We start from the raw sequence: 25924 nt of genomic DNA on the forward strand, positions 1-25924 counted from the left end.
ATGATTAGAACCGCCTTGTTTGAAACCCCTATATAGGAAACTTTCTGTCCCTTGGCTTGAACAACAAGGGAAATATTTTGGCTTGAAAATCAAGAAAAGTGGCAGCTACTACAGCATTCTGCGTAAACGGCATCTGTTTTTTTTTTCTTTTTTTCTACCACAGATAGCTTGGCACTGAAACATTGTAGGTAGTCCCAGTCCATTCGGGGTTAATTTCTTTTAGTTTGTAATTTAGCTATCAATCAAATCATGATACCGGTGATACTTACAAAATACCCATTTATAGTATCGATCCTTATTTTATAAGAATAATTATTTTTGTTAATTACAAAAGGTTTCTATATAGAGCAAATTCCTTTAAATGAGCCATTACGCAGCTCTATATTATGACCATGAACTGTTTGATTTAACACTTCAGTTACTATGGTTTACAGTTTGTTCATTAATGTAGCGAAAGATAAATGTGCATAAATATTGCATTCACTTATTGATTCATATAGGGTTATACGAGAAAAATCAATCCCTTCTGCATCTATGCAAAATATTTTAAACAGTAACCTTTTCAATTTGATTATAAAAACTTTATATTTGTTCTTTATTACAAAAAGATTAAAATTATTGCTCAGATACCATAAATATGTTTGCAGTTTATAACTTTAGCGATTCTGAACAGAAAACTAAAATAAAATAAGAATTGATTTTTTAAATTTTACGTCACGACACTCATTACGTCATATATGGTTAATAATACACAATCGGTGTTAGATATTCCGTCATGTCACTTATTACGTCATATATGGTTATGATTGCTTAAAACATCAAATATCTTTGAAAATATGAAAAGACATCTAAAATAAGATTTTTTTTTGTAAAAAGTGATTCTATTTAAAAATTATTTTTTTTTTTATTAAAAAAGGCACTAGAACTTTTAACTTCCGTTTTGAATAGGCCCTCTCGCTAAATTCTAGGACCTCTGGGTCGATACGATCACCACTGGGGAAAAGAAAAAAAAGGCAAACAAATAAACATGCATCAGTGATCTTTCTTCTGGCAAAAAATACCAAATTCCACATTCTTGCAGATAGGAGCTTGAAACATCTAGAGCAAGGTTCTTTGATACGCTGAATCTGATGGTGTGATTTTCATTAAGATTCCATGACTTTTAGGGTATGTTTTTTTTTTCGAAAATAGGGCAAATTTTCCCAGACTCGTAACTTTTGATGAGTAAGACTAAACTTGATGAAACTTATATAATAAAATCAGTATACACATCCGATTCTTTTGATGTATCTATTGATATTAAAATTCGGTTTTTTGGAGTTTCGGTTACTATTGAGACAAGTCGCTCTTACTATACAGTTCGTTGCCACGAACTGTTTGATCTTGAAAAATATCATATGCAAATGACACATTTATTTGTTCAAGTTAACTCTTAATCAAACTTTGCTCCAGTAATTGCTTCTACACAAAGTAAAGTATTTATTTATTTTTCTTAGCTTTAATTATGGTTTTATCCCAGTTTTATTTTCTATTTAAACATTAAACGTCGTGGCGCAAATGGCTAGCACGATAGGCCGTAAACCAAAAGGTAAGTGTTTCAAGTCCACATGGCGTCGATTTCTTTTAATTTGTAAATCAGCTATCATTAAAATCATGATACTGGTGATACTTACAAAATTCTCATTTATAGTATCGATCCTTCATGTAATTTTCAGCTGCTCTTTTAAAGTTTAAGCAAAATAAAACGAAAAAAATAATCATCATAGAAATTAATTATAAGAAATCATTAAAATTAATTATAAAAAGTCCTGTTTTTTCATAAAAATTAATCAGTAAGCATACATTTTATGGTTTCCTTATGACAGTAGGCGTTGAACCTGAGCCCCTTAAGTCAAGAGGCACGGCCGCATCCCTTGTGTCGTCACAAGGTACTGATGCGTAGGTTTTTTTGAGAAATTGACTCTTGAAATCAATTATAACAGCTGATGTCAGTTAAAATCACAATCCATGAACAGCGGTATGTTTTTTACAATTTATGTTATAAATTTATAATCATTGTTTTTGTGGAGAAGTCGCATTGTTTTTGTGGAGATTTTGTCCATGTTATTGGAATTATAAAAATATTCATGTGCTAATAGCCTTTAATGAGCAACTTCAAAATTGATAGATTTTTCCTATTTCGAAATAATCCTTAAAATAGAATCTGTTATGTCATTTCGAAAAAGAGCCCCTCAAACACCACAAAACAGTAAAACCAAGATATAAATTATATAATTGCAATCACCAGCGTCAAAACCCTTTGTCAAAGGACTCCAGTCAATAAGGGCTCGTGGCAATATTATTTATTAATAAGGTTTATGGGGAATTGCCCAATTCTCTTTAATTTAATTGATTCTTTGCTGCAACCTTGTTTATTTTAGGGAAAACCAGATAATAAATTTATAACATAAATTTTAAAACATACCACTGTTCATGGATTGTGATTTTAACTGACATCAGCTGTTATAATTGATTTTAAGAGTCAATTTCTCAAAAAAAACCTACGCATCAGTACCTTGTGACGGCAAAGCGGATGCGACCGTGCCTCTTGACTAAAAGGGCTCAGGTTCAACGTCTACTGTCATAAGGAAACCATAAAATGTATGCTTACTGATTAATTTTTTATGAAAAAATCTAACTTTTTATAATTAATTTTAATTGTTTCTAATAATTAATTTCATAATAAATGGTTTGATAATAAAGAGCTGTGTAATGGCTCATTTTAAAGGAAATTGCTATATATAGAAACCTTTTGTAATTAACAAAAGTAATTAGTGTCATAAAATAATTACATAAAGGATCGATACTATAAATGGGTATTTTGTAAGTATCACCGGTATTGAAAGCTGAACATCTTAGAACTTTCAATTTAATCTTACATACCACCCAACATTTTCTGTAAATGTCTGCTTAATACCTTTAGCTTTTATAGTAGTGTTAGTAGTAGTAGTAGTACTAGGTTTAAACTTTCGGTGCATATTATGGGTGATGCTGAACCGACCAAAAGGTACTATATGTATACTACCCCTACCACTAGTAATACTACTATCGAGGATAAGGGTATTAAGGAGACATTTTCAGAAAATGATGGGGGCATGCTAAATTAAATTGAAACACGCCGTATGCACGTGGGCTGTCAAAATGCCGCATCAGCAGCATGTCAAGAACAGCATAGAGTACTAGGTTGAAACTTTCACAGCATGCTGAAGGGTATGTTGAGCTAGATGTTGGGCTAAATGAAAACACATTATGTGCATGGAGGTCATCAACACGACGCGTTAGAAATATCTCAGAAACGGCACAAAGTATCAAAGTGAAACTATCAGGGCATGAGGAGGCGACGTTGTAATAGACAAAAAAGGCACAATATGAATACCATTACTGCTTACTGCTAATACTACTACTGCTACAGCTAATACTACTCCTATTGCTCCTACAAGTGTACAGAGTACAAAAAGTATAGGGTGCAACCACTACCCTAAAATAGGGTAAAACTTTCACTGAAAGTTTATATTGCTTTACAACTACCTCAAAAAGCACGTGTGTACGCTGGTTGTCAATAGTACGTCTCAGCAATATCTCTACTCTTATTCTTACAATTACTTCTACTTCTTACTTCTACTCTTACAATTGAACTAAATCAAAAGAGTGTAAGTGCATCCAGGTTATCAAAATAGCATAGATCCAATTTTTTGTGAATAGTACTAAATTTTGTTTTTTAGAATAAATTGAGGAGTTGTAAAACTAAATCAAACAATACTATGTGTGTCGCGATTTTCAAAACGGTAAATTTTCTCACACATATAAATGGTAGACCAACCTACGGGTTCTTATCATAGGCAGCGCAATCGCGCTGCCTAAGTAAAAAACGATGTTAACAAAATGTATTATTTTTTTTCATACCAGGGCAATTTGTATCGAAGGAGTTGTCATAGAAACTTCAAAAAAGGCTCATTCGATTGGAAATTCAAAGGGCTAGTGCCCTTTTTAATAGTCAAAAGTGATTGGAGGGCACCTAGCCCCCCCCCCCCACGTCCATCGTTTCCCCAAACACATCAAATCAAAATTTTTAGTTAGCCATTTTGTTCGGTGTAGTAGATTTCCAGATACAGAATCTGTTCTTGAGGAGGACATTTCCCACAACCCTCGGGGTAAGAGATGTAAGTTATGTCCTGAGGGCATATAAGAACGATGTTGGCACAACGTATCATTTATTATTTTTTTCCTTTAGAGCAGGGCATATCGTATCAAAGAAGTTGTCGTAAAAACTTTGAAAAGGGCTCCAATTGGAAATTGGAGTGGCTTGTGCCCTATTTAATACTCGAAAGTGATTGGAAGGCAACTAACACCCCTTCCACGCCCACTATTTCCCCAAAGACTTCCAATCAAAATTTTGAGATAGCCATTTTGTTCAGCGTAGTTGATTTCCAGATAGATATTATGTTTTTTAGAAGAACAATCCCCCACATTCCTCAGGGCAAGGGTTGTAAGTTATGCCCTGGGGGCATATATGGTTTTTTCAGAAGGCATTGTCGTAGAACCTTCAAAAAAAGCTCATTCGATTGGAAATTCAAAGGGCTAGTGCCCTTTTTAATAGTCAAAAGTGATTGGAGGGCAACTAAAGGAGGCTCTCACGCCCACCTTTTCCCCAAACACATCTAATCAAAATTTTAAGATAGCCATTGTATTCAACGTAGTTTTAATTCCTGGAAATTAGGTTTTTGAGGATGACAAACCCCCCCCCCCCCAATGGGACATATAAGGTTTTTATAGAACGTGTTTTCGTAAAAAGTTCAAAAAAGGCTCATTCGATTGGAAATTGACATGGCTAATGCCCTTTTTAATGGTCAAAAGGGATTGGAAGGCAACTAACACCACTTCTACTTCCACCATTTTCCCAAAAACATCCAATCAAAATTTCTATATAGCCATTTTGTTCCACGCAATTTAAAGTTCAGGAAATTATACCTTTGAGCAGAACACTCCTCCCGCAGTCATCAGGACAAGGTTTGTAAATTACGCCCGGGGGGCATATAAGATTCTTTTACAAGTCTCCCCCATCGTCGTAGAAATTTGAAGAGAGGCTCATTCGATTTGAAATTGAAAGGGCTAGTGCCCTTTTTAATAGTCAAAAGTGATCTGAGGGCAACTAACGCCCCTCTCACACCCACCTTTCCCCCAAACACATCCAATCAAAATTTTTAGATAGCCATTTTATTCAACGTAGTTGAAAGTTTTGGCAATTAGGTATTTTTGGATGACAACCCATCCCCCCCCCCAACCCTCAGGGCAAGGGTTGTAAGTTATGCCCTGGGAACATGTAAGGTTTTTATAGAAAGCGATGTTGCAAAAACATCAAAAAGGGCTCTTCAATTAAAAATTGAAAGTGCTAGTGCCCTTTTAATATTCGAAAGTGATTGAAGGGCAACTAACCCCTCTCTCACCCCCACCATTCCCCCAAACACATTCAATCAAAATTTTGAGATATCCATTTTGTTCAACGTAGTCGAAAGTTCTGGAAATTACGTCTTTTAGGATGATAACCCCATCAGAGCCCTCAGTGCAAGGGTTGTAAGTTATGCCGTGGGGGCATATAAGGTTTATATAGAAAGTTGCTGTAGAAATTTCAAAAGGGGCTCATTTGATTGGAAATTGGAATTTCCCTTTTTAATAGTCGAAAGTGAGTAGAGAGTAATTAACCCCCCTCTCACACCCACCATTTCCCCAGACACATCCAATCAAAATTTTGAGATAGCCATTTTGTTTAACGTAGTTGAAAGTTCTGGACCCTATGCCTTCCCAAGGCCAGAACATAATTTGCACTTTAATGATAAAAACACAAATGAATGTGCATTGTCAGTTTAATATACATATACTGATATTTAGTAGTCAAATTGTTAATATTATTTGGTTTATTAAATTTATAAAAGTAAAAACATTTATATTTTTTCAGTAAAGTGCAAATTATGTTCTGGCCTTGGGAAGGCATAGGGGTTTTGAGCCCAACTTATGTTAAGTTCTGCTCGTTTTGAGTTTGACTCGGTTATTTATTGTAATTTCTGTTCATTTTTTTTTTTATTAATTTTAAAAAGTACCTACTTAGTCGACACTACCAGGATTCATATCATGGACAATATTTTCAGTTGTATCATCTTTAATTAGTCGCAATACAAGTCCATAAATACTGTAATTTTTTCATTTAGCATTCTTCTTTGTTCTTAGCCAGACACTGATTCCAGACACTGGACCCCAAATCTGGTATCTGCAGCTTTAATAAAGAATCTGGTGGGGAACAGAGATCATTAACATTGATCATTATTCCTTTACGCTGTCTGGCAAGTAGCTTCGGAAGATTTGAGTTGATTCTCTTTCCCATTCCCTTAAGTTTGCTGCACTTAGTCATGATTAAGTCTTTGTCCATTAGGTTAACACTTTTGAATTGGAAAATGTCACTTCTCTTGGAAGTGATTTCTTCTCAACATTATTGTGGCTTCAAAGTTTCAAAGTTGTATAAAGATTGAATATTTCAAAATAAGAAAACAAATCCTGTCGTCAACTCTCAAAGGTTTTTAATCCATGTTCATTCAGAAATAGTCATAGAGTAGTTTTCTTTTCCTTGAAATTGTTTCTAAGGGTCAATTTTCGAACTGAACCCCCCCCCCCTTCGTACACGGGTTGAATGATTACCCTTACCCCTTTTTGCGTGTGTGAATGTTTCGAAAGAAGATAGGTTAAAAAATTATACCTTGTGATAACAGGGCATGCAACTTACCGACAAAAGTCGCCAAGTATCCGGCCGGACAATAGATGGCACGCCAGACCAGCTTAGAGCTCTCAATTCTTCAAGATTGGTATTTGGTCCGTTTATCAGGGCTTGTAGTTTTTCTACTTTTGCAATGGTATTATCTATAAGAAAAGCTGTTATCATAGCTCAAACCAAGCCGACAGGCTTTTTTATTGTTGCGCTTTGTTTTTTTCTATATTTCTTTTAACATAAAGAAGTAATTAGTCAAATTCAAAAAATTATACGCGCATAGAATTTAAAAGATCTTGTAAAGTAATATGGCCTATCACATGGCGAAGAAAACTTATTTGTGATTAAACTTAACTCTAAGCAATAACCCATTAAAAACATATAAAAAAGATAAAGTTGAAGAAAAAGAAAGGGAAACAGAATCAAAAAAGAGATGAGAATAAAGAAACTCTACATCTACCCATCATTTAAGATAACATTAAGTCAAAAGAGGATGTAACCACAAGGTGTATCCCCAAGGTTTGGTACAAACGGGCCCAACTATGCGAATGCCTTTTTGTAGGCAACGGTTGACTTATTCGCTCTTCCTGAGCATAAATCGACACGTTCCTCGTATTGACAACAATTTTAAGTTTTCAAACAAGCTTAAACAACATTTTGAGGCAGTGTGGATAAATTCCAGCTAAACAATAATTACAAATTCGTTGAGCATTGGTTTTGTCATTTGTGTGGCAGTGCTGCTAGAGCCTTTTATTGGTCACGTCGCTTCAACAGATGCAGTTAGGTTAGCCTTTCAGACAAAACATAAAATACCATCATTTATACTTGAACAAAAGACAGGCGACCATTTTCTGAGAATAGGACCTTGATTTAGACTATAGTTTTTTTTTTTCTGGAACCTATCAAACAGCAAATTACAATCCGGAATCTTGGTATTTTGGTGGTCGTGCTTACCAGACGAATAGTCAGAACTAAAGACAATTAATTAGTCCGGATATGGTCTAAATATAACTTAAGCTTGCAGTGATTTGTAAAAGAAGTCAGATAATCAGTTGATGTTTTTGCTTATAAATAAATTCTGCATTTTCAACAATTTTTCATTTCTCTTTATGGATAGTGTCGGAATTAACGTTCTTTTGATCTAACACCACACTTTAAATCTACTTTTCCGGCTTCTATGATATCACCAATCCTCATATTCTTGGGTATCGGTTCAAAAGAAGTAATTCGTAAAATTTCGGAAATGGCTAAGGCTAATAAGTTGAAAATTTCGAGGAATATTGAGGGGGATTTTTAACTAAATTAAAAGACTATCTGCACCCAGGTGCTCAAAAGACCGTATCTGTAACATCTCAGTAACTGCTAAGGGTATTAAGTTGAAACTTTTAGAGAAGGTCGAGGGGGATGTTGAACTTAAAAGCGCTATAGAAAACCCGGTTGTAAAAAGAACGTATCTACAAATTAAAGCACACCGTTAAAAATATATATAGTTTTCAGTAAAACTTGAATGGCACAACAGACTTTCGAAGACGTAAGGTCAGGGGGGGGGGCATTAACAAAACCCCTATTAGTAGTAATTTCTGTTCATTTTAAGTTTGACTTGAGTATCTATTTACTCGTTTCAAGATTTTATTATTCTTCTATATCAGTACCTGTTACCTTTATGGTTAATGTGATTGTTTATTCTAATTTTAGTATGTTTTGGATTTGAATTATTCTTTGACGATAATTTCTGGTCTTTTTAAGTCTCAGTTCTTATAGTACTTTATTTTCGTCCATCTTAAGCCTTAATATGGCTCTGAACTTTTCTTTGAAAAAGTTCTTTTTTCAGAAAGTTGTTTTATAAATATATTAAAAAACGATAAGCATTTTTCGCTGTGTTTGAAGGAGGATCATACAATAATTTTCCGTCTCTACAATCAGAGGAAAAAAGTCAACCCTCAGACCCCCAAGGCTACCTCCTACGAACAGCTTTTCAGCAGAAAGGTAGGCAGGCCTTTTTTCACTGATCGGCTTGAATTTTACGGAGCAAGTAAACTGGGCATTTGGGACATCAAAATTATGTCTTTTAGAAGTCCATCCCACCTCTCTGACCTCAAATCAACTTGGAACACACGGGAGAAGTAGCTTTAGACCAAGGAAATAGAGTGGATAGATTTTCAGAGGTGCTCACCATTTTAGAGCCTCATTTACCGTCCACATTAAAGTGTCTACGTTTACTCGACGTCTGGAGATAATCAATTTTTTTTTAGACAGTTGAGTTCAAGTTCAATATACATATATGGGTTTTAATTTTTAAAAAACATAAAAATACACTTAACACAATTCCTTGCGCATTGATGCACGTTTGGGCCCGTAATAATTGCACTTTAAAAACAGCGTGGCCTCCTCTCCAATTTCCAACCCGGACCTCCGTTAATAACCAATAAATTTAACACAAATTCTCCCCGCTCACACCCCTTGAAGTATCAAACTAAAATATAATAAATAATAATAATATACAAAAAACTCTAAACTTAAAAATAAAATAGATAAATACAATAAATAATTTTTCAATCTTTTAGATTTTTTTTACATTCTTTTTGAAGGAGCCGAGAGACCTATATGATTTGTTGAACTTTACCACGCAGGCACTAGGAGGCTTCACGTTTCATTATTCTGGGATTTCTCCTCTATTACAAAGAGTGTCTTAAAAGCAATAATTTCAAAGCTTGTTCATCTTCAAGAAAGTGCTTATATACTTGTGCTAACTGGTCTACCTCTTATTCGTTTCCAATGCATTTTAAGGCAAGAGTGCTTGTCTTCATGCAACTGGTTATTCAACAATTATAAACATTTATGCAACACAATGACGTAATTCTACAATTATTGGTAAAATATTTCAGTGAGAGTCACTGGGTGATAGACGCAGAATGATATTGTTTTTCCCTCAAGTGCATAGTAGATATTACATTTTGAGGCAAAGATACTTGGTCTTAGCTTATACTTGTTAATATTTTAAAATGAAAACAGAGATTGTGTTAGATTTTGGAGTAAAATAATACAGCATTGCTAGCATACATGGTGCATTTTAAATCTAACAACTTTAATTATAGAGGGTAAAGTCGTTCTTAAGAACAGAGCATATTTTGAGATCGGTTTTAGTGAAAATGTAATTGATATATTTTTTTTAAGAAAGAATTTTTTATCAGCTTTGTTTTTATTTTTAAGTGTTGAGGGGATGACATATACGGAACTCAATCGGTGACCAAAAACAGAATCACAGTGTATTCCTCGCAACACTTCGGTCAGCAAAGCCAACCAAAGTTGATGCAATGCTTCACACCACCCTAGCAGCTTAAATTAGGTTAGGATTTTTGCAATTTCCTTGTAATGGTTCTTTGTTTATATTTGGCGTATGGGCTTTTAGCGCAAAATAAATTCTATTCTATTCTATATCTAGTGTCTGTTTGTGTTTAGCTATCGATCGTTATTCTTTGTTGAAAAAGTTTGTGCTTTAACTTTATTGGTCACAAGAAATTACGTGTTAAGGCTGATATGAGCATCAGATTATAGATGCACTTCTATCACCGGGGGGGGGGCAGAATTCACATAAAATAGGAGAGGGACAAATACAAGAATATGAGCTTCGGTGTTACATAGTACGTAAAAATGTAAGTTATCTACTCATTCATTTGACCACTGTGTAGACGTTCTTCCAAATGAACTCCCTGACAGAATCTATTCACAACATACCATAGAAATCAAACAGAAAAATCTAAAAAAAAACCTGGCCAAATAAAAAGTCCTTCGGAGCCCATTAAAAGAAAGAAGCGTAGGTCTTTGTCTTCATTTAAAAACTCTACTTCTGCCAATTTCCACAGAAAAGAAATTATTTCTGCTCAAACCCCCGGTCTCCTCGCATAGTTTACCATTTTTTTAATATATGTTCCCCCATTAGCAAAAACAGGGACTGGTACTGAAAAATGAGCCCATCTTTCCTAATGAGCTGGTCAATTAATGGGTTCTTACCCCTTCTATTCTATTGATTTTGACAATCTTCTTACCTATGGCATACTTACTCCGTTAATGTTTTATTTCGATTGACCCTTTTGGCTTTTCTTATTTCATACGGCTTGGTATTTAATCTTTCTTTTTATTTTTTTTATTTTTTTGATTATTGGACAAGTTTCCTTGACTTTATTTTGTTGCTCCTATATTAGTTGGTATCCTTATTTAGTCGTGACATAAAATAGGGATTTCTGCGGTACTATATACTGGTAGCATTCTTTTTTAACCTTATTTTACCTGAATGCATCGAATTATCTAAAAAAAAAAAAATTACATTTTTTGATACGAGGATTATAGGCAATATTTGGGACAGAACTATTAAGATGTTAATAAAGAAAAGAAAGGCTCTCGTACCTAGAGCTAAGATTCTACTTCCTGGCTGGCTTCTTCTCTTGTTCAAGTGGGGTCTTCCAGGGACAGACCTCGACACATCAGGCACTTTATTCAAGCCATTATCTATAAAAGAAAAATCTACAATTATCCGGGGAAATACAAATCTTAGTTATATTCCATTCGTTTTGCAGTGCACAGTTCAAATAATGAAATAATATGAGGTGGCTCGCTGCGTTATTTAGGAGGCTCATAACTTTACTCTGCAAAACAGTGTTGCCTTTCTGATGATATTTCTATCTGAAGATATAAGTACTCTTCTGTTTTACACTCCAATTATTTTCGCAGCAAGAAAAAACGGTTACCCCCTGAATGTCCATACATACAAGCGTACTCTCAAGCTTAGACTACGGGATGAAAATTTGAGAGAGACTTTGCAAGAACAATTGAATATTAAACTAAAGCGTCTAAAATTAGACAAAATAGAAAAGGAATGGTAAAATTTAAAGAAAATAATTTCTGAAGTAGCAGATGCTGTCTTAGGGAGAAAAACAGGAAAGGCAGCTAGGAATAAGAGTGAAAATGCTTTAGGTTTAGTAGAGGAGAGGAGGGGCTGGTACAAGAAATACTTGAGTGATTGGAGTATTTGAAAATAAGAGGAATCTAAGGAAAGTAGGGAATATATTAAAGTATGAATTGAGGAGATGGGAAGTCGAGGCCATAGATAAAATTACTGAAGGTCTAGAAGATGCAGCCAGACGGTATAATAGTATATTGTATTGACAAGTTAAAAAGCTGAGAGGGAATGGTCAATCTGGACTTATCCCAGTTAAGGTTAGTTATGATGCTACGATCAGTATAAGAAAAGAGTTAAAAAGAGAGGGGCAGAACACTGAGTATATGCTAAACTGTGAAAAGTTCCAAGAAATGATATATAAGAGAATGAAAAAGTTTTGTGACACTTTGGAAGTGAAGAAAGATTTATTTCGCGAGGAAGAATTAGAGACAGTACTAAAAGGATTAAAAAAATAATAAGGCTCAAGGAGCTGATAGTGCAGTAAATGAATTTTTTAAATATAGTGAAGTGAAGCTGTGAAGTTAGAGATAAATTACTGATGATTATGGATATGATTTTTGAAAAAGCGGGAGTACCTAGTGTTTAGTAGGGTTACAGACCTGAGCGTCATTTGCACCTCACTCAAAATTATTTGTATTTCAACCACTGTGTTTTATTTGTCATCGTATCAGCAAAAACACAACAACAGAAAATATTATCTCAAGCCTAATCAAGGTTTAAAAACAAGAGTAGTGCTACCTGTGCCCTTCCCTGCCCCTCAAAACTTCTAAGCGGATTGAAATACAATGTCATTTGCATTACATTTAAAACGATATGTATTTTGAGCAGCATGGTTTATATTTACAAAAACATCAATAACAGCAACAAAAAACAAAGGAAATCACAATAATAACCTAGGTTGCTCAGAAAGAACTAATAAAAGTAGACTGATTGCTTATTAAATAATGATATGTGATGGAGGTGGTTTGAGGGAGAACGATTTTGCCAAAAATCCTTTTTTCAATAAACAAATTTATGGGTATTTCAAAAAATAGCCTGACACCCCACAAAAACAGCGTCCAATTGAAATGAACTGGATTAAAGAATAAATCTTTTATCTGTTTAGTTTTTTGTAGGAGACTTGACCAAGTTAGTAATACTTCTAGCCTAATTAATATAGGATTAAAACCTACCAATGGCAGTATTCTCCTTCTTACTGTGTTCCAAGGCAACTGGATTCTTTTTCTCATATGTTCCATCTTTATGTTCATTGATGACAGATCGAGCGGTGTTTTGAATTTCTTCCTTAGATATTTTAAAATCTAAAAATGATACAAAATAGTTATTAAAAATAGATTCCCACAGGCAAAAATTAGAAAAGATCAAAGAATTTTTCATGGGGGATTCGTTCAGGTGTTCAAAAAACCATTTTGAAGTCAAAGCACCATGACTGGGTACGTATTAAACCATAATATGTTTATATGTTTACAAACATACATGTTTATTATTACATAATATGTATATAACATATAAACATAATATGTATATAAACATATTATGTTTATAAACATAATATGTTTATTAAAGCATAATATGTCTTGGTGCGTATCTAAAACATAAGATATCATCTTATGTTTTTCCAGTGAAAGGGACCCTTGGCAGTCCCATATTAGGAAGAATTTCCCCAACCGACTCTTGCAAGAAGGGCCGGTTATTACAAAATGAGGTTGAAATACCTTTTATAAAAAACATTTCAATGAAAAGTATAGAGCAACATTTTTTTAACCCCACTTCCTCTCCTCTCATTGGCACAAATAATTTAAAACAAAAACTATTTTTAAACAATAAAAAAAGATTAATACCACCTATTCTTGACTATACTTCCCCATTGAAAAAAAAAATTCAAACTCTCTCCTCAGCTATATTTCTTACCCATTTTTTTCGTACATATATTTACAAATACAATTCAAAACCATAAAAACATTTTTTCTTATCTTCGTTTATTTTCAATGCATCAATTTTCTTTTAAAACTTCCGAAAACAACGCTTTTTTTCTTTTTCTTCTGTCCCAAACATAATGGCACATTTTTTCCAATTATATAACACAGGAATTTTTCTTTTCATCTCCATTTTCAAATTTATAACAAATTCTACTATCTTTTTCTTAGTAGGATTGTTTAATAGGAGGAACAGCCACTTTCTGGTCATTCCAAAGTGTTCTTGTTGTCCGTTTAAAAATTCAATTAACATTCGGGAGAGTATATTTTGGCATTATTTTTTCAAAATTAAAAACACACAGACCTCCCGTTTCCTTTGGACGAAAGGGCATCTTCTTCAACAGTTTTTCTAGCTTACCGTCCCATATAAAATGCCATATGTAGCTTTCAATTTTTCTGCTATAGGTTCCGGGAGAGGCGTTATTGGGGCTAAATAAAGCATTTTTGATATTCTATACATGTTGGTGAATGTGACCTCTGAAACATTGAGAGAATTTTGCCTCTATCGTCGCCATATAGCAGAGAGAGAGAGATATTTATTTCGAGAAATTACTATCACAAGCCCTGAAGGGCCGAATTCGAATTTCGAAGTCCATAAAAAAAAACAAGCAAGAAAATCATAACAAAAGTACAACAACTAAAAAAGTGGCAACCAATGCAAAAAAAAAAAAATAAATAAATAATTAAATATCGGAATGCTATATGATTCCTTTGTCACTTATATTAAAAACTGCAAAATGGCAACTAGTTAAAAAGATAAAAACTTATAAAACCGAAAAAATAAATTATATACACATTAACAAATGTTTAAGAAACAACATAAAAAGGAGATAGGGAACAAAAAAAAGAGCATAAAGAAAAACGAGCTGTTTGTTTTATTATATAAGAGAAAAGACAAAATTTATGTACAAATTAACCACTATTTATTATATCAGTAAAAAAAGGGATAAAAATTTCTTATACGGCGAGGTAGTACAGAGAATGGGAAATAATGTGGGAATAGGCTGTGACACACTTTGTGGAGGACGATTTGTATCAGGTACATGGTATTCAGGGAAAGGGTTCGCATTACGGGGGTTCAAAAGTGCCAACTTACCAAAATGGAGGCACAAATTAACTTTTCGTCTCTTGAGGGTCTCTAGGTTTCAAATATTTAACAGATGCAAATATGGTATCTTGCCCTCTTTAAAAATAATTCTTAGAGCTCTCTTTTGGACATTTTCAATTTTTTGTTTTGCTTCATTTGAGAGGCCAGGGTGCCTCACAGGACAAGCATACTCTAATATGGGACGCACAAGAGAAATGTATACTTGTAGTAAATGTGATTGGGGGCAACTGAATTTATTTAAAATTATAAGGAGGGAAAGCGAGGAGTTTGCTTGTCGTAGGATATTATTTATATGGGCATCCCATTTCAAATTGGAAGAAATTTGTAACGCCAAGGAGTTCAAGAGATGTGACAGAGGTTTCAGGAGGAATACGAGCAAGAAAAAGGGGAGGGAATTTAAGGAAACTTACTGAGACTATTGCGGATTTAGAAGGGTTAACTGCCATGTCAAGGGACGAGGCCTCACAGACAATATCTTGGAGTATGCCCATTGGGTTGCTAAAGATGTTTTTGTGACAGATCTCTATAACTGTCAAGTCATCAACAAATTTCCACCTATTGTCGTAAAGGATTGAACGAGTGTTAATCATAAGAGAAAAAAGTAGAGGGCCTAGAATAGTCCCCTGAGGAATGCCATTAAACATGGGGAGATGATTTGAGAAACAATTTAAATATTTAACTGCTTGAGATCTATTAGAGAGAAAAGAGGCAACGAGCTTAACAAGGAAAGTTTCAATGTGGAATTCATTTATAAGTTTATCTATGAGTAAATTGTGGTTAATCAAATCGAAAGCTTTTTGAAGATCAATAGAAATCAGATTAAGCCAAGTGTTAGGTTTTTCAAGTAAGTTACCCATGGTATCAACAAGATGGATCAGGCAATGAGAGGTTGACCTGTATTTGAGATTACCAAACTGTCTAAGATTCATGAGGGGAAGGACTTACGTCTTAAGCCAGTCTGCGAGAAAACTTTCATACAATTTTTAAAAAATTGAGGTGAGGGTAATAGGACGAATGCTATCAAAACCATGCTTCCCATTTTTCTTTTTGATTGGGGTAATAAAGCCTTGTTTCCAATATTGAGGGAACTGTCCAGATTCGGTAATTTCATTAAACAGGGTCGATAGGGGTTTTGAGAGGTAATCGCTGAAAGCTTTAATCAGAGGTACAGGAACATCTAAAGGGCAAATGCTTGATCGTTTTAGTTTTTCAATTTTTTTTTACAACATCAACTGGAGAAAAATGGGGGAGTGAAAAAGGATCAGGAATATCTGGAAATGCGTAAGATAGTGGTGGGAGACTCTGAACAATAGAAGCCAGAAACTTATTTAGGTCATTAGCTGTGGTCTTTGGAGGTTCATTTATATTAAAAATTTAGTTGTTCTTGACTCTTGCCGGTAAGTTTTTTAATTTCAGAGTACCAGTTCTTTGGTTTATCATGGCGCAAGTATTTATTTTTTTTTTATAATAGGCTCGGGCAGCTTTTCTAATTTGACTTTTTAATTCCTTTCTTAACTTATTTGCTTCAGCTAAATTACCCCTGTTAAATAAGCTTATTTTCGTGCGGATTAATATTTTTATGTGATTATTTATGTAAGATTTATCACTGGAGCATTTTCAGATTTTTTTTCTGGTAAACATAATGAGTAGGAATCATTTAGTTTTTTTGTGCGAAAAATCACAATTTTGTCATCAAAGTTATTAGAATAATAAGGGTCTGGCAAAATTTCACTGGTCAGCCATGATCAAAAAGAAAAAAGGCTTGTGTCAATAAGGGGATGGCAAGCCACAATGGAGGTATACGGTGGGGTGTCTGAGAGGGGAGGGGTTGGGTTTGTTTCGGCAAATAACGGGTGGAGTCCAGAGCCGGTCGGTAACTTCTTGGACGCACGGAGGTGAACGGAGTCGAAAGGAAGTGGATTTTTGGGAGGAAAATGAGTGAGGGGGGGGGGGATAGTCCGAACTGAGTAAAGGGATTGTGGGGGTTGGACTGACTGGGCAGGCGTAAGTACTTGGGGCGGAGGATTGTGTCGAGGGATGTATTCCCGAGGTATACTGCTCTGTATCGGGTATGCAGGGGGATAAGACTGAAAGTCGAATAGAACACGAACTAGGGGAGGGGGGTCGTGAATACTTTCGGCGTCGCCCTAAAAAACGTTGGGTTTTAAACTTACGCTCCAACCCTGAAGATGTATGAGCAAATGTACACGACCCATCAATACAAGATAAAACAGAGCACAGATCAACATGGTCAAAAATACACATATCAGACACACAAACTCCAGAAATAAAATGACGACAAATATGTAGAAACTTGCATTGTTTGCGAAACTGGCAGAAACCACTATCAAAATGCTTGCAGATCACATTTTCCTTTGTGCTTATTTTTAACTTTGTTTCCCTTTTATCCATCACTTTCGTAATTTTTTCAAAAATAATAACAATGTCATCGTCTGGTAATGACTTCTCCATAACCTTTGTAATCCTTTTGTTTAGTTCATTATCACCTGATAATTTATGTAAAAATCCGGAAGTCACTGGACTATTCCCAAACTCAAGAACGTCATCAGTAGTCATACTACACGTAGGTATTTGTTTGCTCTCATGGGATACTTCGCAATTAATGCTGGATTTGCTGAACTCTGATAATTGATCCCCAAGTGTTGTTATAAGTGCTTCATTGTTTTTTCAGTCCTCTCGTAATTTGGGGGTTTTCGATTTAAGAGTCACTTGTTTGTTTTCTAGATGGCAGAGTTCATCTTCATAAGAAGGCGGTGGGAATTATGGGAGTTAATATTTCCACTTAATTTTTTAATTTTCAGATCGTCTTTATGGAGTATATCGTTACCAATTTTTTCGTAATTGAGAAACATATCAACTTGTTTTTTCAAATTTTCTATGACTACTTCATGGTCTGAATTCTTCTCTAAATAGGAATTGTATTTAGCTCGGAGATCAGCCAGCTGTTTGATGTGTTTAACACAGTCAATACAAGGGGGGACTTGGGAAGCTTGATTTTTTTAAACTGATTTTGGGGTTGTAGGTTTTGTGACAGACTTGGGTGTAGAGCGTGGTTTACAGCCAGGGGGTAGAGAAAGTGGTGTTAAAGGTGGTTCAGGGTCATCACTCAAAGAACGGGAGGACTGGCAGTTTAAACATAACCACTCACCACATTGTTTTCTCTCCTCAATAGAAATACCTGCACACTTTGGATGAAACCACTGTTGACACCGACTGCACTGCACTGTTCCACTAGCGGCACAAAGTCTGCACTCTGGCATGTGAATTTCATGGGCCTTGACATAATAGTGAAACAATAAATCCAGTTAATATAGCTCGAAACTGGTCAATGACTGAAATTTGGATTATAATAACTTCCAAACGGGTTTCAAAAATTTAACCCAGCATAGGTGTTAACAGGTCAAATGCCAGAAAGAGACTGAATCAAATGCCAGAAAGAGACTGCAGCTTCTTTTTCCATACCTTTTACCAGCGATTCCCACTGACTGGCATTTCCACAGAAGCTATCTTTACTGTAGAACTGACTAATTTCTAGATCTTTCAGTTCCTCAGTTTTTTTCTGGAACTAAGCTGAAAGTATTTGACAACAACAACATCAAACGGGAGGAAATACAACGTCAAATTCATAGATACGTGGATTGGGCACGCACCTAGGGTAGGGACTAAAGCGTTGCCATCCTCTGAGAGCAAAAATAGACTCTATGGCACTGCAGACATGCTGCTTCTTTCTCAACAAAAAAAAAAACAAAACAGAAGACGCTTGGGTAAAAGATGGAATTAGACTACTTGATTAGACTAGTCAATACGATCATTAGACTACTGGATAAGATCTACGTTATTAAACTCTATGGTGTCCTCAGAATCATTAAAGTAAAGGACCTGGGTGATGCAACTCACTGCAGCTCTTTTCAAGCGAACATACCAAATTCTATTGGGCAAATTAGTCGTTTAAATACTTCTTATGGTAAAATAATACAAGAACCAATTCTTATCCAGTTGACAAGGTAAGAATAAATTGAGCATTAAGTTAATTATTGGTTAAATAAAAGTAGCCAACATTTGCCCACCCCAAATCCCACCAACTTTTTGATATGGGATTCTTAAAGAGAAGAAGGGATAAAGCACTACTTAATCAAACACTAGGGTTATGGGACTCGATCTCTGGATGCTGGCACTCCATAATTAGGCACCCGTTTTGAAGTTATAGTAGAGAAAAACATAACGAATGGTGATGCTTGTGTTGACAGTTAAGTGACTTAGCGTAGGCAGATGAGGCCCCTGCATTAAGTAATCTAGATCTCTTGATATACATGAATAGACGAAAATACACACAAAAATATACCTGAAACTATACAGAAATCATCATCTCCCGTATTCCACACATCCACCACACTGTCTTGATAGTTCTTAAAAGACGAATCTTCCGGGTTTCCACTGTTTCGTTTATTGACTGTACTTTGTTTCTTTGGACTTGCTCTAAAGAAAAACTAATGACAATATTAATGGTGAAATATACAATAAATAACATTTTTATATCACATATTCGTCTAAAAGTAATTGTTTTGAAGCTAGTTTAACTTCTATAAAGTTTGACTAACAAAAACCTGCAAAACTGAAATACCAGTCCCTTGCTTTTTAGGCCCAAACATCACCATAGATACAACATATCAATATATAAAATTACTATTAATAAAATGTGAAGTCACCTCTCTAATTGAGGTAAGTCTTAGTGATCTTTATAATAAACCTGGATCTATAGACTCAAGACGTTTCAAAATTCTCTTAAACTGTTTTACAGATTTTAAAACATATGCCTTATCTCTTGGAGGTTATTCACTCACCAGTGTTTTTTTTTAGCACACATTGATTGGAAGCGATTAACTTTAAAATATTTGACTTTTGTGACTTTACGTCGCAGAACAAACTAGCTTTATTGCGTGTTTCGACCCATAAACTCCTTAACAATCTCTGTTTTCAATAGAATTGAAAGATCTTTATTCTGAAATTTAACTTTCAGAAGGAAACTTATTTCAGCAACAAAAAGTTTAGACGTTCCCCGTTTCAATGTACTACTTTTCCGTACATCAGATATTAAATCATAGCATATACAGAGGAATGTTCCCTATATTTTAGGTAATTCGCTGATTTCGGCACTATTAAAATTTTATTATTGTTCCCTAGACTCAAAATAGTTTTTATTTTACAATAAGTTAAGGGTTAACGCACACACAAAGTAGTAATGAAACCGAAATAAAATTTATGGAGTTCCAATTCTGGAACGATTCGCGGATTCAGTTTTTAGCCAAATTGAGCAAGTTACAGTATGTTTGCATTTCATAAACACTCATTACAGAGTCTAAGGTTTGTGATAAACTCATTCAATAAATTTTGGTTGTTTTAGATTAAATCACTCTTAAAATCCATTTAATAAGTCTATTTTTATTTAGTTTTTATTGCTTTTTTGTTCTTTCCATCAGATAAAGTAACCTAATTTCTTTATCAGAAAAATGAATGTACCCATATTATTGCATTTTCTGTTCACATTTGGTCACAATTTCAGTTTCCCTTTTTTATCTACTTTAATACTCATATGCTTATTAGATTTTAAAAACACTATCAATTATCCTTCGACGCAATGGGAGACAAAATTAGAATAAGAGAGATAAGCGAGAGGGGGGGGGAGAAGTTACAGTGAAGAAGAGAGAGGATAGAAAAAGATACTTAAAAGCAAGCAGAAAAGAAGTGGGATTGAAAACAGGATAACTTTCTCATTTAGCAAGTGAATCACAATCGCTGCTCACATTCAAAATGAACTTAAGGAATATGATTCCTTCAGCTTACAGTAGCGAGCTATTCTACTATTTTGTATTGTTTCAGGGTAATTAACAACCCTATCTCCAGTTACCTTTTTTTTCTTCAGTCAGCCCCTCTCCCTTTTTTCTCCTCTTCTTCTTTCTTTTTTTTCAATTGTAATTATTTTTGTCGGTTTATTTTATGTGTTAAAGGAGAAAAATCGATTTTTAGCTCTACGTCTGCCTTGTTATGAGTAGACGTGTATAAGTTGTATTAGGTTATTTCAAATAAACAGAAGGGTGTTTCTTAGAACGTGTATCAAATGTGCTTGGAAACACAAGAGGACACATATGCGGAGGTGAGCAGAATTTATTTACAAAAGAAAAAACATTTTTGTTTAACCATTTTAAATGAGCAACTAGCTTGAATGGCAAAAGCGAGAAAACGTAATAGGATAGCCTGACACAGGATATGACACGCAATGCTGCATGATCTTAGACTGTTAAATTTTACAATCCCCATTAAGATCACTTAATCCTTAAATCAATGAAAAGTCAACGGGATCAACACTGAAAATGGGCGGTAATTTATACAGCAATTTCAAAGCAAGAGCTGGCTTTTGTTTATTCTTATGATTCTCTTTTTTAATGAATACAGAATTAGACACAGGGATTAATTTATATACCTAAATGTTGGATCAGTCTGGATTCAGGCTGTCTGTATTTTCTGTTTTTAAGATTTTAGCAGCTGTGATATCAGGATACGCCAGATATGACTAAAGCTTTACACGAAAAAACAACACTACCTGGCCCAAATTTTACGTTGTGGCAAACACTGAAATGCTTCAATAAGCAGACATTAAAAGTACTTTTTACCCATAAATATATAGATATTTCACTTTGGTATGGTAATTATAAAAAAACAAAAAAATAGTAGGACAAAATGGGACGAGCCTTGCTCTCAGGAGTCTGGGTGTTACTGGTGCGAATGACAGAAGAGTCTTGCGTGCGGCACTGCTCAGCAATAGGCCAACTTCTCCTCGTTTCTGGTGACCACCAGACTAGAGCTTCACCAATGTGCTCCTCACCATCACCAGATATATGTGATTCAGTGATTCCAGCAATTGTAATTTTATATTTCTTTAATTCTTTGACTAATAGAAGCTTTGAACCATGTTGGTTCAGTGTCTATACATTCAAGGTGGCCACATCGATGCCACCTTGATCAACGATATTCAGATTTCTCCAAAAACAACATAAAAATGATAAACTGGTTTCGAAGTAAAAGAAATATGCCTTACTAGCCTTTAGAAGGGAGAAATAGAAATTTTTTAAGCAGAAGTTACATTTGTGGTAATTTGAAAAGGCATTTTTTTTATGTTAAATAGCCAAACTTTATACAGTTTAGTCGTTTTTCTCTCAAAAGCTCCTGGAAAAGAGCATTTTCTGAAGTTCTTATAAAATCAAGTGCATTCATCTATTTTGCATGTGCACAAAATTAGATTATTCAAAACTTATCACTACATTATTCCGTCCTAAATTTTCAAGCTGGAGGTACACACCTTCCAGGGAGAGGCTGCTCTGTTTTTCGCCAAAAGCTGTGATCCATACTTTTCAGATTAAAAAAAAAATTCTTCTTTAGTGTAATGGCATGGCAAGATGATCTGGAAGAAACAAAAAGGTGTAAATCCCATTTATCTTGCAATAAGGATTTAAAGAAACAAACAGTGCTAATTAACATATGGTTTATAAATCAGATTTAAACAATAAAACTTGAACATACGAAAGTTTTTCAAGGCATTAAAATTTCAAAATGAATATTGGCAAAATATTGCATCATTGACTTGCTAAACATGTGTTTCCAGATAAAGATAGAAATGAGAGAGAGCGAGTAAGAAAGAGATGGGGAGAAAGAAAAAGAAAGAAAGAGATAGAAAGAGAAAAAAGAAAAGAACTAATCTTTTTTACGTATGAACTGAAAAACCCCTCATATACAGGAAAATTCCTGTTCGTTTTATGTTTTAATATAGTTTTAATATATAATTAAAAAAAAACCTTGCCTTCTATACCTTCTCAAGGCCAGAGCATAATTTGCACTTTACTGAAAAAACTACAAATCAATCAATCAATCAATCATTTATTACCCACAACTAACAAAAAGTAGTACAAGTGGAGTACATAATAATAAAAAAGAAAAAAAAACTCAACAAACACTAGCAATTAAATTAAACTACGAAAAGAACTGTAAAAGACCGTGGTCAGGGCCAAATTGTCAGTGCATTGTCAGTTTAACATACATAGAGTCACATTTATTCCTTAAAATCTGAACAATAGTTCATTTTTAAAGTTATAAAAGAGAAAACGTTAATTTTTTGTTCAGTAAAGTTCAAATTATGTTCCAGCCTTGAGAAGGCATAGGGGCTGTGAGCCCTAATCATGTTAATTTCTGCTTGTTTTGAGTGTGACTCAGTTATTTATTGTAATTTCTGTTCGTTTTGGATTTCATTTATTTACTCATGCTGACTTGTGGTAGTGTTACGCTTGGTAGATTGTTTGATTTTATTTCTGCCCTTTTTAGGTTTAATGGATGTCTTTATTTTTCCATAAACAACTTAGTTTGTGGAAAGTTTTTTTAAATTAATTTCTGTTCCTTTTATATTGACATAGTGTTTTTCAGGGAAAAAGGATTGGAAGGCTGATTGTCCTCCAATAACTTTTGACTCTTAAAAAGAGCACTAGAACTTTTAATTTCCAATCAAATTAGCTCCTTTAAAATATCAATGTTACTAGTTATAAATATGTTACTAGTTACTAGTTACAATGTTACTAGTTATAACTAGTTTAAAATATAAATATTACTAGTTATGATAGAGCAGCACCGCCTATGATATTGTTTATATACCATTTTAATACCTGCATTTTTTCGTTTAATTGAAACTCCCCTTAAACTTTCCCTAAAAGTTTCAACTTATTGCCCTTAGTGTCATTAGTAACAGTAACCGTAGAAGTAGTAGCAGAAGAATACACATAATGACTTCAGTCTAGTTCAATATCCGCCACAATTTACTCTGAAAGGTCTAACTTGATAATGTAAGCCGTTATTGTGATATTGCTTTGTCACACTTTCGACAATCTCTATGATCATAGTTCGTTTTGATTTAGTTCAGCATCTACCTAATTTATCTCTGAAACCTCCATCTTAATATTCTTAGCTTGTGTAGTAGCAATAGTTGTAGTAACAGCATTAGCAGCAGTATGCACATATCACATTTGATTGTTTTTTCAACACTCCCTTCAACACACGAAGTTCCAGCTTAATACACAGATCAATCCTTAAGATACGCTCTTTTGACAATCTAATTGCACATAGTGTCTTTTGTTAGTTCGAATTTGCCATCAATATTCTCTCAAATTTTACCTACATAGACCTAGCCTTAATAATACTAGTAACACAGTAGTTACGGTAGTGGTAGGAGACATTGCTGCAGTGTTAGTGTTGTATTAGTAGTTGTAGCAGTAACAGTAGTAGCAGCAGTATTAATAGCGGAAGTAGCATGAACATCTTGCCTTTTGAACACCCATTTCATGATGCCCAAGAAGTTTCACCTTGGCATGGTAAGCCGTTCCAAAAACATAGCTGATGTGCGCTTTTGACCCCTTTTTGACGCCTTTTTCATCTTAATACTCTAAATCTTACAAGCTGTTGCAATTGAAGTAGGGTGAACTTCGGTAAGTCCGACACCGGGGTAACTCCGTCACCCCCGTCTTATCTGATTCAGTGAAGACAGACATCTGTGGTTCTGTACTTCATTTTCTTCCTTTGGCTTGGTACTTGACAACAGTGTTCAGTATTGCCGCCATTTTTAACCCCTCTTGTGGTGACGAAATTTTGAAATTTCGAGGAGCGGCATCTTTGCTGGCCACGAGGTGGGTAGTAATTTTTTAACTGATAGTGCGGAAAACTAAAGAGAGGATGGAATGATTGTAAATAGCTGATGAGTTAATAGGATAGTTGAAGTATTTACTGTAATTTATTAGTATTTTATCCTCAAGCCAGTCAGGAGATACAAGGGGTGTCGGACTTACCCCAGAAAAACCCCCGTTCGGGGTAACTCCGGCATGTCGGACTTGCCCTGTACAGGGTAAATTCCGACACGGGGGGCCGAACTTACCCCGTGTATACGATTGGCTAGTCTTTTGCAGTTCTAGCCTAGATCTCAGTGAATTGTATTTGTCAACTATTCCTTGATCCCAAGATCTTGACGAAAAGGAGTGATATCAACTGAAAAATGGAACTGGAAAAGAAAGATTATGCCAAAAATATACTTAACGTTATGAAAAAACCTTGAATAAATTCCTTTTTTGATTTTAATTTGATCAAAGATACTTTTTTCAGATTTGAGTGTCTAAATTTTTTGCTTAAGATTTTGCTTTCATATTTTTCCCTTTTTATGTAATTTTCTTGCATCTTCCAGTTGTTTATTATGTTTTTTTTTCCAATAATAAAGGTTTCAAGACATGAAAATGATATATACGAGTCTTTTTTAGTTTAGTTTATTCACTGTCTCGACCCAAGTCGATAGTGTGATGGAGTTTTATCAACTGCTTTTTCCGAACCATATGCTTTTTCAGCCATATCTAATGTAAATTTGAAGGTCTAGAGGGGGGAGGGCAGCTGCCCCCCTCGCTACACCCATGAAAATCAATACTATCATTAACAGCTAAATCTGTCAAAGCTGAAAGTAATTAGACATTGGAGAATCGCATTGTGCCAAGTGAATATTAAACCTAGTATCGTCGGATTGCTTTCCAATGAAACACTAGATAACATCGGATTTTTGGTTCTAACAGAAAAACAAATGCATGGTAGACACGTTTAGGGGAATATATTTGAGTGCGAAGGGGGTTGGGGTCGAAAAAACCAAAATACTGCCTGTGATTGATATGAATTTTTTCGAAACTTTGTCAATCAGTAACAATATAGCTGAATTCACGAGCACCCATAGGGAATAAACACAATTTCTGATGGGTTTTTTTTCAGGATGCAAACGCCAACAATTTTCTCATGAGAGAAAATTTGTTGCTCCCCATCTTCAAGAGATTTCCCCTCCCCAACGAGGCCAGGTGATAAGTGGAAAATAAAAATTGTTTTTTTTAATGTGGTTTAGAACAAAAAAAAAGGTAAATTCTCTAACTGAGGCTCTAAAATTGTTTTCTGTAGATTTTGGCTAATAAAAAACCTTGATGAGGATATCTGATAAACTTGTATAGATATTT

At 34.6% G+C, this 25924-nt stretch overlaps 1 protein-coding gene across 3 annotated transcripts in view; it reads right to left on the minus strand.

The window, feature by feature from the left end:
- Tbc1d22 (TBC1 domain family member 22) overlaps positions 1-25924 on the minus strand; it is a 100367-nt gene that overhangs the window by 43683 nt on the left and 30760 nt on the right. For all 3 annotated transcript variants that reach the window (XM_089092933.1, XM_089092935.1, XM_089092934.1), the window contains exons 2-6: positions 22210-22311; positions 19198-19331; positions 12923-13051; positions 11198-11299; positions 6812-6945 (exon numbers count right to left, since the gene is read on the minus strand). In XM_089092933.1, coding sequence (XP_088949059.1) covers positions 6812-6945; positions 11198-11299; positions 12923-13051; positions 19198-19331; positions 22210-22256 — 546 coding nt within the window. In that variant the 5' untranslated portion in view covers positions 22257-22311. The remainder of the gene's footprint in view (positions 1-6811; positions 6946-11197; positions 11300-12922; positions 13052-19197; positions 19332-22209; positions 22312-25924) is intronic.

This window comes from Artemia sp. Qi Xiang Cuo, chromosome 8 (genome assembly GCF_049724085.1).
Source record: "Artemia sp. Qi Xiang Cuo chromosome 8, ASM4972408v1, whole genome shotgun sequence".
NCBI lineage: Eukaryota > Metazoa > Arthropoda > Branchiopoda > Anostraca > Artemiidae > Artemia > Artemia sp. Qi Xiang Cuo.